This window comes from Propithecus coquereli, unplaced genomic scaffold (assembly GCF_000956105.1).
Source record: "Propithecus coquereli isolate 6110/MARCELLA unplaced genomic scaffold, Pcoq_1.0 Scaffold18, whole genome shotgun sequence".
NCBI lineage: Eukaryota > Metazoa > Chordata > Mammalia > Primates > Indriidae > Propithecus > Propithecus coquereli.
The window spans coordinates 11,544,255-11,563,980 of record NW_012142745.1 but is presented as its reverse complement, the minus strand read 5'-3'; the positions used below and the strand labels follow the sequence as shown (position 1 = coordinate 11,563,980).

General features: G+C 41.3%; 2 protein-coding genes across 2 annotated transcripts in view; one reads left to right on the top strand and one right to left on the bottom strand.

The window, feature by feature from the left end:
* Nucleotides 1-19,001, bottom strand: part of FBXO36 (F-box protein 36) — a 95,368-nt gene extending 76,367 nt beyond the window's left edge. Inside the window, exon 1 of the mRNA XM_012642499.1 lies at nucleotides 18,896-19,001. Within this exon, the coding sequence (XP_012497953.1) occupies nucleotides 18,896-18,991 (96 nt within the window). The 5' untranslated portion in view covers nucleotides 18,992-19,001. The remainder of the gene's footprint in view (nucleotides 1-18,895) is intronic.
* A 471-nt stretch (nucleotides 19,002-19,472) lies between these two features.
* Nucleotides 19,473-19,726, top strand: part of TRIP12 (thyroid hormone receptor interactor 12) — a 196,259-nt gene continuing 196,005 nt past the window's right edge. Inside the window, exon 1 of the mRNA XM_012642477.1 lies at nucleotides 19,473-19,627. The gene's annotated coding sequence lies outside the window, so the exon portion shown is untranslated. The remainder of the gene's footprint in view (nucleotides 19,628-19,726) is intronic.

Below are 19,726 nucleotides of genomic sequence, written 5' to 3'. Positions count from 1 at the left end.
GTCAGTGCAATTTTGAGTTGTTAAAGATGGGCTTCTACCCCAAAGTAACTCTATGCAATTTATCTTCCCACCCCAATCTACAGTCATTTATTATTATCCTGAAATGCCAGGGTAACGGAATTTGCACACGTTACACTTGACAAAATATTGCTAACCTGCCTTTGGGAAGCCTATCAGTCAGGATTAGGTTCAGTCGAATGTGAGAGAACACCCAACAGGGTGGCTTACAGAAGACAGACGTATATGTACAAGAGGAGGCAGTCCATGCCCCAGGCAACCAGGCCTCTTCCATTCCAGCTCTCCATCATTTTCAGAGTTTGGCTGCTTCTGCATGGTAGGAGATAGCTGCTCAAGTCCTAGCCATTGAATCTGCATCCCAGACAGCAGGAAGGGTGAAAAAGGGTCTAGCTCTCACGGACTCCTCTGTGTAGTCATAGTCACCACCTTCACTGACATCTCCACGGCCAGAATTTGGTCATGTGGCTAGATGCAGCTGCAGAGGAGGTTGAGAAATGTAGTCTTTTTTTCTCCAAATCCTGTGTGTACAGCTAAAAGTCAGGTGATCATTTGCTAAGGAAAAGGGAAAGTAGGTATCGGGGGAAACTAATGGTTTCTGCCACAGGAAGGATGTACCAGTTTACACTCCTGTGGACATCATACAAGAGCATGATGCCTTGCCTTTACTAACACTGTTTTATCAGACTATTCCCACTATAAATGCATATATTTACTTATGAGGAAAAATAATCCATCTTCAAATAACTTGTGTAGCTTATGGTATCAATATCAGTGATGTACATTTTCCACCCCTAAAAGTAAAAAGAACATGCAAATGTGGAGACACAGTGTCCCTTTGTCTTGACTCTTAAATGGTAAAGCTCTGTCCTTAGATAACTTCTCTCCTCCCGCTAGGTAATCTCATCCAAATAGCTCTCAATGCTGCTGAGTCAAAATCTGTATCTTCACTCTTGTTCTCGAGTCCTACTAAATTATACAGCTGCTTACTGTGCACACCCACCTGTGTAATCCACAAAGTTGAATATGGTTTATACTTAGCTATAAAAAACTGATCTTGTCATCTTTCCTTACAAACCTAATTTTGGTGGCAGTAGTTGAGTCATTCTAGACTTTTAGCCTCTGCCATCACAAAACATCAACTTTGTGGCCAAATTCTATTAATTTCACTTCCTTAACATCACTTGACATTCCTTTCATCTCCACAGTACCCTAGAGGATTGTGACAAAATCTCGTAAGAAAGTTCTTTGCCTCCGTGCTTGAACTGAACCAGGCTGTTCTCAACACAGCAGCTGAAGGCCTCTTACTAAGATGCTGGTGAGAATGTCTTCCCCCACTCCCTGTGGCCAAAATCCTGGGGGTGGCACAGGAGGCCCAGGAGAGACCCCTGCTACCTCTTCTTCTTCAGCATCATCTCATACTAGCCCCTGACTATGGCCCATGTTTCAGCACTTCATCTGTACTTCTACAACTACAGTATAACAATTCAGTGACTGCTAAAATGGATGCCTCCTGCATAGAATTGTTCCTTCTCTCTATTTCTTTCTCCAGAAAATATCTATTCCATTTTTCTGAGATTCAAATCCTATAGTGACATCCTGCATACAACTCTTCTTGACCTACTTCCTTCCTTTGTGCCACTTTTTGTGCTCTATACTTGTTTTTCCCCCCTTTTTATTATTTAAAAATATTAAGGGGGTACAGATGTTTTTGTTACACGGATATCTTGTATAATGCTTAAGTCTATACTTCTAAAATATTACAATAAATAGGACTAATATTTATTAATCCAACCAATATTTACTGAGTTCCCACTGTGCTCAGCATTGTGCTAAGAGCTGGATTCATGACCATGTGTGAGCTGAACATAGACTTTAGGCTCTTGCAGCTTTTAGTTTATACAGCTTACATTAGCAAAGCCTAATTTCTACTCACTATCTCTTATTTGCTAGAAAAGAAATTCTCTCTCCCCATCAATCTCTCTGAGATGCTAAGAAACTGATGTTGCCTATTGCTAATATCAAGAGGTATTTCCTTCAGTGTCTTGCCCCTTATTTGAGTGTTTATTTATCTTTGCTTTTATGACGCCATGTTGTTGGCTGCCACTATCCAGAGTCACTTGGCTGTTTAAGATGGAAAAATTGGGAGTAACCTTTATTTGACCTATTATTTCTAAGCTTTCTCCTCAAACTCACCCCTGAAAAGGCAAGTTTAAGGGGATTACCGGCAGAGATGAAGGCAGAAGTGAGAACTGGATGAAGGACTGAGCAAAGATTGGGGAAAGCGTGTCCCAAGTGGAGAAGTAGTGCAAGCAAAGGATGAATGAAGGACAGAAGTGACACTGGGTGAGTTCAAGAGATGACACTCTCAAAGGGATAGGACCCCCATAAACAAAGCTGCAGAGGCTTAGCTCACAGCACACCTTAGGCAAAGGAGCACACTGACACCTGGCTGCATCCACCTGGCTCATACATGTCCAATGGAAGTACAGTCCTGAGGCCTCAAGTACCTGCCTCTGGTCCTTGCCCCCGCCAGTACCCCCATCCCCGGGGCAGCAGTACAAAATTTCTACTCCTGTTTTACCTCCTCCTTATCTTCCCAATTCCTAGTTTCTTCCTTTAATGTTTATCCCAAACAAGACTATTTCTCAACTAAAAAATCTTTTAAGGATAGAGAAGATATACAGAAGGAAATCTAGGTACACTAAATTTTGCACAAGTTAGGAAGAAATTCATGATTTAGAGCAGAGAGTTAGAAGTGCATTCCAGGCCAGGCGCAGTGGCTCATGCCTGTAATCCCAGCACTCTGGGAGGCCAAGGTGGGAGGATCGCTTGAGGTCAGGAGTTCGAGACCAGCCTGAACAAGAGCGAGACCCCGTCTCATTAAAAATAGAAAAATTAGAGCGAGACCCCATCTCTATTAAAAATAGAAAAATTAGCCGGGCATGGTGGCGCATGCCTGTAGTCCCAGCTACTTGGGAGGCTGAGGCAGGAGGATCGCTTGAGCCCAGGAGTTGGAGGTTCTGTGAGCTAGGCTGATGCCACGGCACTCTAGTCCAGGCAAGACAGTGAGACTGTCTCAAAAAAAAAATAAATAAATAAATAAAACCTATTTGAGACTGTTGCTCACAAATCCCTAAATCCTTAAAGTTTCTTTTCCAAATAAAACTAAATATTCCACTCTTTTACACTTAAAAATACCAGTTTTGCTAGCCTCTAAGAAATTTAGTTGTCTATATTTAAAATAGCAACATAGTTTGGACTTTTAGGTACTAGTAAAAGAATTTTATCTTTTTGCCTTAAGCCATTTGTTTGATTTCCTCATGTTTAAGGGCATGATATGATCTTTCTAGTTGGAATGCCGCCATATTTATAAAACAATTGTAAAGTCATAATAGACCTGGTAAATAAATGCATGTATTTTGATGCGGAATGTAAACTTGCCTACACTGTCTACACAAATATCTCCTTTGTTTGCTAGATTTGTTTTATTTTAGGTTTCATTTCACTTTACTTCCTCCAAACACTGCTGATCGCTAAAGTGGAGAATATAGGAGTGGCAGTCTCTGAGAAACATGGGAAGAATTTTATTCAGCAAACACATATTACACATCAGGCACCTGATGAGACGTCCACATCAGCAGTATGTTTAGGTTCAAATACACATATGGCCACAGCACCTGCTAGCAAGGTTGCCAACAGGCCAGAGCTCCTGAATACCTTTCACATCTTGACCTCATGAGCTTTTCAAGGTACTGTTTTTTGGTCTCATAACCATAGCCGCTGTGATTTATGAATTCCAAACTTTTACTAACTTAGCTTTGCATAACATTATTTATAGCGGAAAGGCTGAGCTTCAAACTGCCTGTCCCACAGCCCCCATCTCTAAAGCTGGCTTTTCTTGAGTACATTTTGCTCTGAAAGTGACATCTGGCCTGCTATTCCAGCCATTGCTAATTAGACCAGGGTGGCCATTGACCTGGACCAGTTAGGACACTTTTAGTTATAGGTGATGGAAAACCCTCTGAACCTGGTTTGAGCAAAAGAAGACCTCATTGACTTATATAATGGTAAAGCCTAGCTGGTTTCACCACAGAGACTCAACCCTTCACCTGTTGGCTCCTTTCCCATCTATCCTGGCTGCATCCGCAGGCAGGTTGTCCCTGGTAGTGACAAAGATGGTTGCTAGATTCTGGCTCACAACACTACAGCGCCAAGTCTAAGGATCAAAGAAGTGCACCTTTCTCAAGAGTTTCAGCATATAACTGGCTTGGACTTGGTAGTGGGTCCATCTCTGAATCACTATGGATAGTGAGGATGCTGGGTCCGTATAAGAATATTCACACTGTACAGACTGAGGGCGAGGGAGCCAGGATTTCTCTGTGGAAAATCAGGGCACTGTTACCACAAGAGAGACAGAGGCTGGTCGTAAGAACACTGGCTCCTACCACATGACCCAAGGACAGGCAAGAGATAGGCCTGACTGTGGCTACTGAGGAGGTCTGGTAGGAAAAAGCTTCCTACAAGGGACAAGTGCCTGAATGAAAACATCAGATCCTCTCTCTGGAGGAAATGGAACTTGAGGCTCAGAACTGAGCCTTTGGTAGGAGCAGAAAAAACAGAAGGACACGGAGACCAAGAAATAGGGGGAGATGGAGTGGCCAAGTCCCATGGTGAAGCAGCAAAGAGGCCCTGGCAAACTTCTGCTGCTGAGCACAGCCAGGCTACAGCTGTCCTGGGTCCCTGTGAGCTGCTGGTCCTCACTTCTCACATGCTTGCTTGGCTCAGCTGCCCCCACTCCTTATCAAGGTGATCTCATGATAAAGACCCATTGTACCAGGTAACTGGCATGAGGGACCCAAAGGTCCCAACCAACATTTTTACGCAGGGAAGGTAAAGACAAAAAGAAGGAAAAGAAAGCGGAACAGAAAGAAATGAAGAGAAAGGGAAAGGCAAAAAATGGAGCTCCGGCGCTGTGATGGCGGTTGGGGGGGCGGTGTAGTGCTGCCTCCCATCATCATTTTTCCTCTTACTCCTGATTTTATTTCTAAGCAGCCAGCCAGATGAAGAGGCCTGCCCCCATTCCACTTCCCTTTAAGGAAATTTCCTATATGTCATGAATACTTAGTTTCATGGTTAAACGAACTGCCAGGGATGTTGGAACATGCAGTATTTTACTGCATTAAGCAGTAAGCCCTACTAAAAGCTGGATTCTCTACTAAAAGGTGAGAATAGCTATAGAGAGGCAACTTGCATTATCAACTACAGTAACAATCCCCCTCCCCTCCAATCTCTGCCTTCATCATCACATGGCCTTCTATGTGTCTGTCTTCACATAAGGACACCAATAATACTGGATTAGGGGTTTACCCTACTCTAATAGGACCTCATTTTAACTACTTTCCCCTACACTGACCCTGTTTCTAAATAAGGTCACAGTCTGAGGTGCTGGGGGTTAGGATTTGGTATCTTTTGGCGGGGGCCACAACTCAACTCATACCAATGTGGGTTGTACAGCCTATTCTCCCACAATTCAGGAATGCACATCTAACCATCACAGTCAAGTTCCTCCCGAATGCACGCTCACTACAGTAAGCACTACCGTGTATCTTCATGTCTCCACCAATGTTTTTAGTTATGCTTTTAATAAAGTAGTGTTGGTGTTACCAAACTTCCTCCAAAAAGGAAACAAGGCAAAAAGGGTCAGTATTTAAAAGTAATATTCAGGCATAATTTTTATTTATTTAAAAGAATTTTAAAGGATTTAAGTCACAGCTTAAACAAGGTCTACTAATTGGGAAAAATAAATTTGATACCACAGGCAAAATGCAAAAGCACTAAGAGTGTGGCCAATTGCCTCTTATATCCTTCGGAGCTGTCTTGTGCAGAACCTTTGTAATGGCTGGGATCTGTGGTCCCTACCCCTCTGGCCTATTAGGAACCTGCTGCACAGCAAAAAGTGAGCTGTGGGGGTGAGTGAGTGAAACTGCATCTGTATTTACAGCCACTCCCCATTGTTTGCATCACCACATAAGCTCCACCTCCTGTCAGAGGAGCAGCGGCAGTAGATTCTCACAGGAGTATGAATCCTACTGTAAACTGCACATGCGAGGGATCTAGGTTGCACACTCCTTATAAGAATCTAATGCCTGATGATCCAAGGTGGAGCTGAGGCAGTGATGCTAGCACTGGGGAGCAGGTACAAATACAGATTATCATTAGCAGAGACGTTTCACTGTACAACAAATGTACAGTCATCCTGAAACCATCTCTCCAGCCCATCTGTGGAAAAATTGTTTTCCATGACACTACTCCCTGGTGCCAAAAAGGTTGGGGACTGCTGGCCGGGATGGCCCATCTTTAAAAGGGAGAACCTTTCGTAATAAGTGCATGGGAGAGCATCATGGAGGATCTGGAGGCAGCCACTGAGAATTTGGCATAATAGGGTATGAATGTGGAAATAATTTTTTCCCTGGAATGGCAATCTTTTTCTCTTTTTAAAACATACTGAGAGACATTTTAATATAGTTTTAGACAAGAGAAAGATTCATTTAGAAACTAAAGGATCTTACCATAATACAAATGTAAGGTAAAGAAGGAAATTATGTCAATAATTTGTATATCACACTTCATATAATCCTTAAAATATTACTATGAGGCAGAACATTTTACCTGCTTTTGGGGGTAAGAAAACAAGCCCACCACCACTCTTCCATTCCCAGAACACCTTCCTCCCTTTCCCTCGTCTTCCACACTGCTGTTACCAGAATCACAGTTCTATCCTGCAATTTCAATCATGTCATTCTCCTGTGCAAAAACCCTTGGTGAATCCCTATTACCTGGGCTAGCAGTTTTCCAACTTTTAGCTTTTCAAAACAGAACTCTTTTATTAAGGGAAATTCTGTACTGACTTATCTATATCTATGTATGAATGTCTGTATCAATTTGTGTTTATCTATTGAATAAAAGGGGTATTTTATGAAGGTAGATTTTTTTAAAACGTTCAGGTTAATAGTATTTACTTATTATCAAGTTAATGAGAAGAAATTACTCTCATAAAAAGAGAACTTTGAAATTAGGCAGTGAAATTAGATGAAAATTAATACCAGTGTTGCTCAGCATCAGTAGTCAATTTCTACATTATAAGATATTATAAAAGAAAACCCTGATCCATGCAGATAATCATAAATGTTCTCCATTTATATCCCATGTGATCTTTTAAAGTTGCAAACCTGATCACTATATTTCACCAACTCCAAAATGCCACTGACTGTAAGTCTTATCATTATTTTACATACAGCCCAGAAAGAAAAAAAAATTAACTAAACTTTGATTTCAGAGATATTAAAATGTACAAAAAAGTGCATTTTATAATCATTTGGATACAGTATGCCAGCCGCTTTATCTCCTTAAAAACCAATAGTTTCACATTCTCTTGGTATCAGGACAAAGCTCCTGATCATGTTCTACGAAGCCAGCATAGCCTTGCCTCTGCCTGACCACCCTGCTCTCTGTGCCTCAGCTGCACTGACCTTCTTTCCATTAACCCAGTCTTCCAGATCTCAAGTCAAGCTTCACTTCCTCCAAAGAGCCTTTCCCAACCTCCCTGACCAAGGCCACATATCCTGCCACAATATTCCCTTGAGCACACAGGTGTCTCTTCTTCATGGCACTTACCATGGTTGTCATCTTAGTTTTGCTTATGTGTTTATTTGATCAGTACCTATCTCCCCCACTACACTGTAAGGTCCGTGAGGGCCAAGACCACATACTTTTGCTCCCAACAGTATCCTCAGTGCTTGGCACAGCACCTAGTAGCACCTGGTACACAGAAGGCACTCAAACATTTGTTAAATGAATTAGTTGAAATCAATTTTTAAAAAATCATTCATGCTACTGGATTTAGGATACTTTTCAATACCAAGGATCCAAAAGATCCATAAATGTAAGGGTAGGAAGACTCGTTTCACAGCCGGGCACAGTGGCTCATATCTATAATCCTAGCACTTTGGGAGGCCAGGCGGGAGGATTGCTTAAGCCCAGAAGTTCGAGACCAGCCTGGGAAACATAGCAAGACCCTGTCTCTTACAAAAAATTAAACAATTAACCAGGTATGGTGGTCTGTGCTTGTAGGCCTAGCTACTGAGGAGGCTGAGGTGGGAGGATCACTTGAACTCAGCACTTTGAGGCTGCAGTGAGCTGTGATCATGCCACTGCATTCCAGCCTGGGTAACAGAGCAAGACCCTGTCTCAAAAAAAAAAAAAAAAAAAAGATTTGTTTCAGAGTTGAATCATTAACAGTATCTGCCAAATTCTTGTCTCCTTATCACAAATACCAACACCAAATACAAACAAGAGCATTGAAAATTACTATGTGTTAATGCTGTTTCTAGCTTGATACTCTTGTGAATAATTTATTTTTTATTTTTTTTGTGAATTATTTTTTTATGTTGTTCAGGCTGGTCTTGAACTCCTGGCCTTAAGTGATCCTCCTGCCTTAGCCTCCCAAAGTGCTGGGATTATAGGCATGAACCAACCCTGCCCAGCCTAGCTTGATACTATTGTCACAAGGTGGTCAATATGTTTTTGTGAACTGTCAGTGTTCCAAGAGTGTGTGCTGGGCTGGTGCATTTGACAGTCTCCTGATTTTTAGGCTTACTCTCTGCTCCAATTATACCTGCTTTGTATAGGCCCGAATCCAGAGGGTTGGTCAGGGCTCAGCTTTCCCAAACAATGAAACATTTATAAGAAAGTCTACTGAATTCACAGTGATGACAGATGTTTTTCTCTGTGGCCCGCACCAAAACATGTTTATTCAGACTTTAGAAGCACAAGTTAAGGCATTAAAATGTGGTGTATAATACATTTGAGGTCGCAGGTATTTCTTTTGTATTATAATTTTAAAATTAGTTAAGAATATTTTCAAGGAGGAGGTTTGATCAAAATGCTCATGGAACCTCAGAAGCATATTTATTTGCAAAACTAAAGTATAATTTGAAAACTAATGACTGGCCAAATTAGGTCTTTTTTTTTTCTTTTTTTTTGAGACAGAGTCTCACTCTTTTGCCAGGGCTAGAGTGCCGTGGCGTCAGCCTAGCTCACAGCAACCTCAAACTCCTGGGCTCGAGCAATCCTCCTGCGTCAGCCTCCCGAGTAGCTGGGACTACAGGCATGTGCCACCATGCCCGGCTAATTTTTTCTATGTATTTTTAGTTGTCCGATTAATTTCTTTGTATTTTTAGTAGAGACGGGGTCTCACTCTTGCTCAGGCTGGTTTCGAACTCCTGACCTTGAGCGATCATCCCGCCTCGGCCTCCCAGAGTGCTAGGATTACAGGTGTGAGCCACCACACCCGGCCCAAATTAAGTCTTAATTCTTGATTTACCAGGCATTTTCTGATCTGCTCCCTGTCCACTCCTTGGTGGTCCTGACAGCCAGCTTTACTTCATAAAGTGCGGCATATTACTTATCAGTTGTGCTAGAACAAGCTCTGCATTAACACATCTTAGCTTTTCTTATCTTGTTCCTCTGCCCAGACTACCATCCTCACCTCTTCTATCCTCAGTCTCAGCTCAGATTTTGTCCTTGTGAAGTCTTCCCTGACCACCACCTCAGGCCACCTACTCAGGATTCCCTCCAGTGCTCTCACCAGACTTGGCTCTGATCGCCACTGTACGAATGACCTTGCTGTCCTCTGTGTTTGTCTGTCTTCCCACTAGACTACAAGCTTCCTGAGGGAAGGAGCTTCACCTTTGTATTGCTGGCATGGTCTGAAACTTGGTGTGCCACAAGTACTTAATGAAATCTGTCCTTTTCTTCACAATCTTGCCAATCTGGATAGTCTCAATTTTTTGCCAGTGGAAAAATCTGTATCTTGGGGTTTTTTTTTTTTTTTGAGAGAGGGTCATGCTCTGTTGTCCAGACTGGAATGCAGTGGTGTTATCATAGCTCACTGTAAACCTCAAAGTCTTGGGCTCAAGCAATCCTCCTGCCTCAGCCTCCCAAGTAGCTGAGACTACAGGTACGAGTCACCACCCTGGCTAATTTTTGTATTTCTTGTAGAGATGAGATCTCACTATTGCCCAAGCTGGTCTCAAACTCCTAGCCTCAAGTGATCCTCCCGCCTCGGCTTCCCAAAGTGCTGGGATTAGAGGCATAAGACACCACACCCAGCCATATCTTGTGGTTTTAAATTGTATTTCCTTGATCACTAGTGAGGTTAAGCACCTTTTGATATAATCAGTAGTTGTGTATATTTCCTCAAGTAACTTGCTTATTTTCTCACAAGGATATTTACCTTATTAATTTATAGGATTAATAGTCTTTGGATACTGAGTTTGCCTGCTACACATGTGGCCAAGATATTCTCCCAATCTTTCTAAACAAAATATTAATTTTGTTGTAGGTATCACTTATGAAACAAAATTTTATTTTAAATGTCCTTGATCTGCCATTCTTTTCCCTTATGGCTTCCAGATTTGGAGTTTTGCTTAGGTGGGCCTTGTCTACCTCAGGATTAAAATAATATTCTCTTATTTTTTTTATGGTACTTTCAGAGTGTATGTTTGTGTGTGTAACACTTAGCTCTTCAATTGATAAAAAATTTTAAACGTATACTATGAGCTAGGGATTTAGTTAATTTTGCTCTATTTTGTGACAATTTTAATAGCCAATTGTCACCATAATTGTTAAATGGGTCTTCATTTACTCACCGGTTTCAAATGTCATTGTGGTTGGGACTCAAAGGATGGGGAGGAATGGGCCTGAGGAGATTGATAGGGACTGAACCAGGGGTTGGGATCAAGTGCACAGCCACAACAATGGAGTGGGGTTGCTATTTAAGGCATGGAGAATGTGGCGATCCCGGAGCAGTTAATAGCGATCTGCAGAATGATTTGGAGAAAAACAGCAGAATTAAATTTCAATATATAGCTAAAAGATCTTTTTTTGTTGTTTTTTCTAAAAATAAAATTCTCTGTCCATTCAAAATAGAAACTTTAAGCAGACTGAAATGAAACATCTTAATTGGATTTTTACAAACCTACAGCAAACATCATATTTTATGTTGAAATCATGAAAGCCTTGCTCTTAAGTCCAGGAATAGATAAGGATGGCTGATATCATCATTTCTCTTCAACACTGTAATGAAAATTTTAGCCAATGCAATATGGCAAGGAAAAAAAAGACAAGGATTAGAAAGGAGGAAATAAGTATGCCATTATTCACAGACGACATGAATGGGTCACAGAAAATCTAAAAAAATCTACAGATAAATTATTACTTAGTAACTTAGCAAGATCATTGGATAAAAGGAAATTTACCAGAAACAAAAATCAACTGTGGCCAGGTGAGGTGGTGCACCTGTCCCAGCTACTCAGGAGGCTCAGGTGGGTGGATAGCTTGAGGCCACGAGTTCTAGGCTGTATGACTGCGCTTATAAATAGCCACTACACTTCAGTCTGGGCAACATAGCGAGACCTCATCACCAAAAAGAATTTTAAAAATTGTGTTTTTATTACTATCTACAAACAGAGGATACAATTTTAAGAAGCAATATCATTTACAATAGAAGTAAGTCAAACACCTAGAAATCTAACAAAATAAATGTAAGATTTTTACACTATAACTACGAGAAATCATTGAGCAAAATTAAAGTATACCTACACATTTCTAAAAGGAAGATTATATTTGTGGATTGGAAACTTGATATTGAAAGATGTTGATTCACCACAAAATGATCTATACATTCATTGCAATCCTAATCAAAACACCAATAAGTATATCTGTGACAATATAAGCTGATTCTAAAAATAAATAAGCAAAATAAAATGAGATTGCGAAATGACTAAAGGGTTACTATAATTGTTTTCATGGAAAAGGTGAAGTTTGACTGATTTGGTATTGGTATTTAAGAACCATTTCTTCAACATTTGCTGCTGTGTACCAGGCACACTGCTGGGTGTTTTTCAAAAGGTGTTCCACAGAGTCTCAGTTCCTAAAGCTGCTCAGGGAAAAGAAGGTTCCATGGTCACATGCCTGTAGGAAAAGTTCCATGCTGCAGTCTCCTCTTGGAGATTCAGGATGTACAGTAGGATTTCAAAGGCTCTGAGAAAAGATACAATTTTTTTTTTTTTACCCAGGATTTTCCCATCTTATTTGATCACCTCTGTTTTTATGTGTGTGTGTGTATTTTTTTTTTTTTTTTTTAGAGACAGGGTCTTCCTATATTGCCCAGGCTGGTCTAGAACTCCTGGGTTCAAGCAATCCTCCTGCCTCAGCCTTCCAGGTAGATGGGACTACAGGTGCCAGCCAACGCACCCAACTCATGAAACTTCTCTTTAAGCAACACTGGCCTGGAGTGCCTTTTACATATATTTGGTTCTTACCATACCTGTGAAGTAGTCAAGGGTTGAACTGTTCATTTTACAGATGAAAGAACTGAACATAAGGCAGGTGAAGACTTATGCCAGGTCATACAGCTACTAATACAGAATCTTAACTCAATTTTTCTGAAAAAAAAAAAAAATCCAGTGCTTTTCCCAACATTAAACACTACTTTCATGTGAAGATGTGAAGTAGCATTTTGATTTTAGAGCTAGAATAAACATTAGTGATCTCTTAAACTAGTAACCTTCTGTTGATGAGGCAACTAAGGCTCAGACAAATTAAGTGCCTTGCCCCAGGTCAAGCGCTTGTGCACCAGCAGGAGGAACTGAAGGATCCATGACTCAGTGACTCCCAATTAAGTGCTCTACTGCCCCATATAATTACGAAGCAAATCTGTGTCAATGTAGGGTGAGACTAAATTAAGTGCTCAGAGTGAGTAGGCGCTCATAGGTGCTGAATGAACGATTTACCTGGAAAAAGATGTTACTAGAGCTATGTCCAGCTGTCATGCAATTTTGAAATGAGGATTCAGTAGCCACTTGATGACTGGATTATAATATGACAAAGCACTGAAAATTGTTATTTTTAAGAGTTTAGTCACCTTATTTGTATCATTTCATCCCTCGCTTCCCCAAAGTGCCATATGCCACTTAAAAAAATTAAAAGGAACTTAAAATTTCTGATTAAAAGTTATTTCACAACTCTAATTGGGTATATCCTGGAGTGTCACAAGGTTGGGAATCATTTTTCTAAAGTGTGTCAGACATGAGGAACAGAAGAATAATGCAGTTTATTACGATAAACACCTGGCCTAACCTGTAGGGCAGGGAAGGGCATCTTTCCTGCACTTGCTGCTGTCAGGAGGAACGGGTGAAGAGGTGAATGATGGCAAGAGAGAAAACCAAAACATACCCTGATGAGGGCTTTAGCAGAATTCGGCTGAGGTTCTCAGATGTAGTGAAGACAGGGAAAGTGTATCTTTTAAGGGTAGGGGGAGAATGAGGGACTCTGAGGGACAGGCAAAAAGGCAGCCTAAAACAGGAGTGTAAATCAAGATGTAAACAACCGGGAAGAGGAAAATAAATGAGCACAAGTAGTATAGTGATTTTTGGACTTTAGAAGAAACAGTAGTAGTTTAATGTGTTTAGAAACATTTTGGCTGTGGCTAGTGGCCAGTGAGCAGAATGGGCACCATGGCTTGGAGGTCTGCAGAAACATTCATCTCCATCAGTGGGCAACATTCCCTTAAGGACAGGGAAAGAATAAGCAGAAGCAAAGGGGGATATGCAAATCCTCTCTTCTACTTTATCTTCTCTATGTATGTGGCTCTTGGGGACCTTGTGTGTGACGGCGGGGGGCGGGGGCAGGAGGCTGGAGCAGAACATTATTTGGGGGTTCCTGGGTCCCCTAGGAAAATATCCTCATGTCAAGTTGATTGCGCCCCATCCAGCTCTCAAAATGTGTCATCTGGGCTGGGGGTGGTGGCTCAGGCCTGTAATCCTAGCACTCTGGGAGGCTGAGGTGGGAGGATTGCTTGAGGTCAGGAGTTTGAGACCAGCCTGATCAAGAGGGAGACACTGTCTCTACTAAAAACAGAAAAATTAGCTGAGCTTGGTGGCCTACGCCTGTAAGCTCAGCTACTCGGGAGGCTAAGGCAGGAGAATCGCTTTAGCCCAGGAGTTTGAGGTTGCTGTGAGCTAGGCTGACACCACCGCACTCTAGCCCAGGTGATAGAGCAAGACTCCGTATCAAAAAAAAAAAAAAAGTGCAATCTGGTGTTTATTTAATATGATCTCAAGTTACTTGAGATCTGTTCTTTAAGCTTTCTTTGGGGACAAATAAATCTATTCAGTGGACTACCTTTCCCTTCTTTTACTCTTCACGTTTCCTTTTTTAGCTCATTAGTACTGTCTCATACCCATCAAGGCAAGAAAGGGCAATTCTTTAGTTTCTCAAAAGTAATTATTACTTACGTTAAAAAGAAGTTTCTACACACTAGAACATCCTTAAAATTTTCCAAGTAATCATTAACCCATTTGCACTCTCTCTAAATTTGTCAATTAGGATTATTTTCTCCCACAAAAACAGCAGGAGTTTGTGACAGCTATCAATGCTGCCCCAACATTCCATATGGGAGATGGCTCGAAGGTGGCGCTGGTGAAAGAGGGGGAGTGCAGGGCAAGGCAAGGTCTCAGAGTGAGAATTATGCATTTACACTTCCATTTTAAATCTTTATTGTACTTCTCTGGTTATAAGAATAAATGCTCACTGTAGAAAACTCAGATCTTTCTGAAATACGAATGCAGAGAGTGAAAACAATCCATAATTCTATCCCTAAGAGCGAATCATTCTAGCTCTTCTTCTAACATTGTAAAACTTCACTAACGTTTATTTAAAATAAATTTTATTTATTTATTTTTTTAAAATAGGATCTTATTATGTTTAAACCAGTAACTCACTTTTCTTGCTAAAGATTTTATTTGGTCTACTGAGTAAACAGAGATCCACCACATTGTTTTTAAAAGGTTGGATAGTATTCTATGGTACGAATGAATCACTGTTTAACCACATTTCCACTCATGGAGAAATGTTTTCAAAATTATTTTTCTTTGGTGAATAGTCTTGCCCACATATCCTTATGTACCTGTGATAGCATTTTTGGATATTAAAAGTCCTAGAAATGGATTTGCTGGGTCAAAGAGTGCAAGTATTAACATTTTTATTAGACTGCTTATTAGATTGCATTTAAATTTTGAATCTTTAAAATTGGTCTGTAGTTTGAAATGACAGGAGCGCAATTCTCTGTTGTCTCTCGCACAGCCATCACCACGTCTAGTTCTCTTTAATTGCTTTGTCAGAAGTCAAGGAGATGACAGTTTCCTGTCACAGGCTGGCATGTGACCTCAGGTATTTTCAGTGTCAGTGCTAGAACTCTAAAGTACTTCAAAAATAATTGCCATTTTTTTCAGGGGCAGGAAGGTGAGCTTTTTGATTTCTTTTCCCCAAATGACATTAGTTTCAGATATCTTTTCGGAGTTTTGAGTAGGATTTAGTAAAATAGATAAAATAAGACTAATCTATTGCCCAATTCTTCTTCCATCTGCTGAAGTGATTGTAACATGTTGGTGCTCTTGTGATAACCACCCCGGTTGTCACCTGCAAGAGGCCATATCTGTCAATACTCATCTACTTAGCATATGGTTACTGTTTTAACACTTTACCAGTATTTTTCACGTTAAACCTAAGTCAACTGTTCTGGTCACCTTAAGCAATATTTCCATTTTGAGAGGACAAAGATGACAGAATTTCAAGAGTAAAATAGTGGTAACAGTAACCTCCTAGACCATCTAGTCTAAAGTGATTTTTGCTTCCTCTGCACTCATACATTTTATTTTAATTTTTTTGAGACAGGGTCTCACTCTGTTGCCTGGGCTAGAGTGTGGACTCATAGATTTTAAAGTCTCTGTATTATTCATTAACTTGGCAATCTCTCACAAACTTACTTTGGAGTTTAAAAAAAACGCATACAAAATGCCAAGTTATGATTAAAATTAAGGAAAGCATTTTCATTCAGGAACACAATTTAAGACTTTCTTAGAAGCCACGCGTAAAATATCCCTGGCCTAACTAACATTCAAGATTCTTTCCAGCCCTAACATACTATGAATCTACTAGTTTTCAAAGAAAGAAAATATGTATACACTACTAAAACTAGAATGAGAATAAGTGAGTCAATCTTTGATTTAGAAAGCAGTGCACTGATTTTTTCCTAAGCCTTGGAATCACTATAAAGATCAGATTTGAGAATTAAACTATATTGACCCTAATCTATATTCTGAAAGTTGCTTTTTTTAAAAAACAAAAACCTAAATACCAAATAACAACATGGTATTATTCCCCATTAACCGACAAAGTGGTTAATAGGGAATGTCTCTATAAGCATAAAAATATATTTTGAATGATATTATATAAGCAAGAAGACAAAGGAAATAGGTATGTATAACATTTATATTCTGGACTATGCCAGTGGGGGGTATGACACTGACGAGAGAGAGATCTGCCCTCTAATCTATGCCAAATGTGCAGTTATTTCAATTTTAGGACAAACAATAAAAAAGACATAGTGAAACAGAGACTAAAAAACAGAATCAGCATGAAAGAAAGATAAAGCTAAATCTGGGGCATATTTTGGATAATATATAACATTTTTTGGAATAAAGGCAGAAGGGAAGGGAAAGAAATGTACAAGAAACAATTAAAGAAAAGTCATTTGAGAAAAAAGTCCATTTTATAAAACACATTTTAATTCTAGTCTTTAGTACTTATTTATATCAGGCCACCTCTTACTGGATGTTTGGTTTCCTGTGCTGAGACGCACAAAAATTATCTTGTGGTTAGAAAATAGCATATTCTCAAGACGGTTGACTGAAAAATATATTTTTTGGCTTGCCATTTTTTACAACAAATTTTACTTTAAAAAGAGGGTGAATTAATTAGAATTGACATTAACTCTCGCTGGTAGAACTGCAGTGGAGAATTGTAGTGGATTTATTCAGCCTACTTAAAAAAGACAATGGATCAGATCCTGAAAAGGATTTTATATATAATTGACAAAAAGAACAGGGCCTGAAATAAAGGAAGGTTTTTGACCTGTAAATAGAAAGAAAAAAAATAAGAAAGAAAAAGAAAAGAAAAAATTAAGAACATTGAGGGAATGGTGGGAAAGATTTCATTAAACAGAATAGTTAGAGAAAGGCATGTGTCCAAGTTAGACTTTAGAGTAAAATCTGAAGAACACCAACACCACAAGCATTCTTGAAGAAAACTAATGCCAGGAGCACTCCTAAAGTTAATTTACTAAAATAAAAAGGTAAACAGATATTCAATTTGTTGAGGCTTACAACATCAAAGAAAGTATAGCATACTTGTAAGAGCAGACCTCAAGGAAAAGAAAATGCTCAAAAGAAAAATTTTAAAAGCCTGTAAAGTAAAAATTAGAACACTGTAACTTACTGAGGTAGATGAAAATATCAAAAGATGGAAGATTACAAGATGTTATTATGTTTTTGATCACTTCTTAGAAAGTAAGAACTGTCGTGATTAAAAATCTTACTTAGAGTGAATGGAAACATCAATAATCTTTCTAAAAATGTATAAAAAATGACTGTACAATTTTACAGGAAAAGGGAAAATTCCAGCATTTAAGAAATCCCTAATTAAATGTGCAAAAGTCCCTAAAAAGCAGCTTAATTAAAAACTTGGGGGCTGGGCCCGGTGGCTCACTTCTGTAATCCCAGCACTTTGGGAGGGAGACTGAGGCGGGAGGATTGCTTGAAGCCAGGAGTTTGTGACCAACCGGGCAACACAGTGAGATCTCATCTCTACAAAAACAATAACTAAATAAACAAAAATCTCACAGGCTGATATTAGGCTTGTAATATTTCCAAATTTTAGATTTAAAAATAGGCACATTATCATCTTTATTTTAAAAGATGCTTTTAAGCACATAAAAAACTCACTACCTATTTTATTTAAGAGCTCCTGGAAAAACTGATGGAATAATCAATAGCCACACCAAAACAAATTATATATAAAGTTCTACATTTCATTTTACAGGAATAGCATCTATTCAAAGTACAAAGTGCACGAATAACTCAGTGACAGGCGTAAGCTCAGTCAGGAATCAGAAATGTATTCCCAGTGGACGCCCAGCTCAACCTGAGAATTTCATGAGCACAATAAATCAAGGAAAAGCCTACCTTCAATAACTAAAGTAATCATAAAAACAGGACGATGGTTACTTTCCTCCAGCGATAACACAATCCTCGGTCTTATTGTTGTGGAGCAGAAGTCATTATGGGTGGAGTTGACGCGCAGAGCAGCTGAAATATTTTTGTTCCACTCCCCCATCCCCGCACACTTTCAGTGGGATAGAAGGGGCTCCAAAAAGGTAAGGGGAGAGCTCTGACTCATTAATTCCTACTAGAAATAATCAAGTTTTGATGTGCCCGCGGTACTCGTAAAGGCCACAATGAGATTTTAAAAAATTCCCCGTGATTAAGTCCTACCCTGGAAAAGAGACCATCCCTTTCTTCCCTCCCCTGCCAGCTCCTCCTTGGGACACTTGGCTGAGTCTTTCTTTCCCTCCTTCCCACGCTGAGGTGAGGCGGCAGGAAAGCCGGGGACGCTGTTTTTCTCTTCGCACGGAAGGAACTCTGCGGGTAGGAAGCCGGGATAGCGGGAAGGGAGCGGGCAGCACTGTGGGGAGGCAAAGAAGGCTTGCCTGGGACAAGGCGGGCTGGGGGAGAGAAGGCACACGCGGGCCGCCGGGCCAAGGAGGCCGAGGTGACGAGGGAAATCTCCCGGCTCGGAACTGGGACTGAGCGCTTCCGGCGGCCCACGGTCGCTCTCTGCCTAGCACGGCCCGTGTTCTGGGCCCCAAATGGGCCAGGCAGGGAGTTAGGAGAGAGGGTAAACCGCGGCTCGCACTTGCCTGAGACCGGGTGACCAATAACTGGTAATAGTCTTTGCTCGGCGCGGGGCCTTGTCCTACAATTTCGAAGAGAGTCTCCGGCAGCCACGACGCCATCTTGGGACGCCACCGCCGTCGCTAAGACAACCAGGAAGGGGTGGGGCTTGACTGGGGTCATGGGGCCAAAGACCTAGTTTAAATGAGACCCCGCTTTTGAGCTGGCAGGGGGTTCTTTAACTTGGGGTGATTGTTCCTTTTTCCAAGGGTCACAGGGGCTCCTGATCCGTGAAATTTCTACCTCTAGGTTCCGTGTGACCCGAAGGGGAATTAGTTCCTGCTACCACGGAGGGGAGTGGGTGACCCCGGCGGAGGGATACCAAGCGGATCCCTCAGTCCCCTTCCTGGTCCCTCGAAGGGATCGGGAGGAGATCGGAGGCCGCAGGGGGAGTCGAGCTGGGCGGCGGGGGAGGGAGGGGCTATGTGATGGGCCACGAGTAGGCAGCGGGGCAGGTCCCGCGGACGAGCCACTTAGCCGGAGCCAGAGGGCAAAGTAGTTCCCTGAGGGTGTTGGCACGAGCAGGGAGGGAGGCGGCGCGGGCGGAGGCGCACGCCGGGCGCGGTGCTGCGGCTCAGCTGATAATTGAAGGGACCCGAGAGCCGCCGCCGCCGCCGCCGCTGGGGGGGGTGGGGGGAGCGAGTGGAAGTTACCGCCGCGCCACCGAGTCCGGACCGGAGACTTTGGGGCCTAACTAGGTAATTGGGGCGCAGTTCCGAGCGGCGGGGCCAGGCCTGGGGGGAGGGGGCCGGGCTGAGGGTAGAAAGAAAAAAAATAAGAAAGAAAAAGAAAAGAAA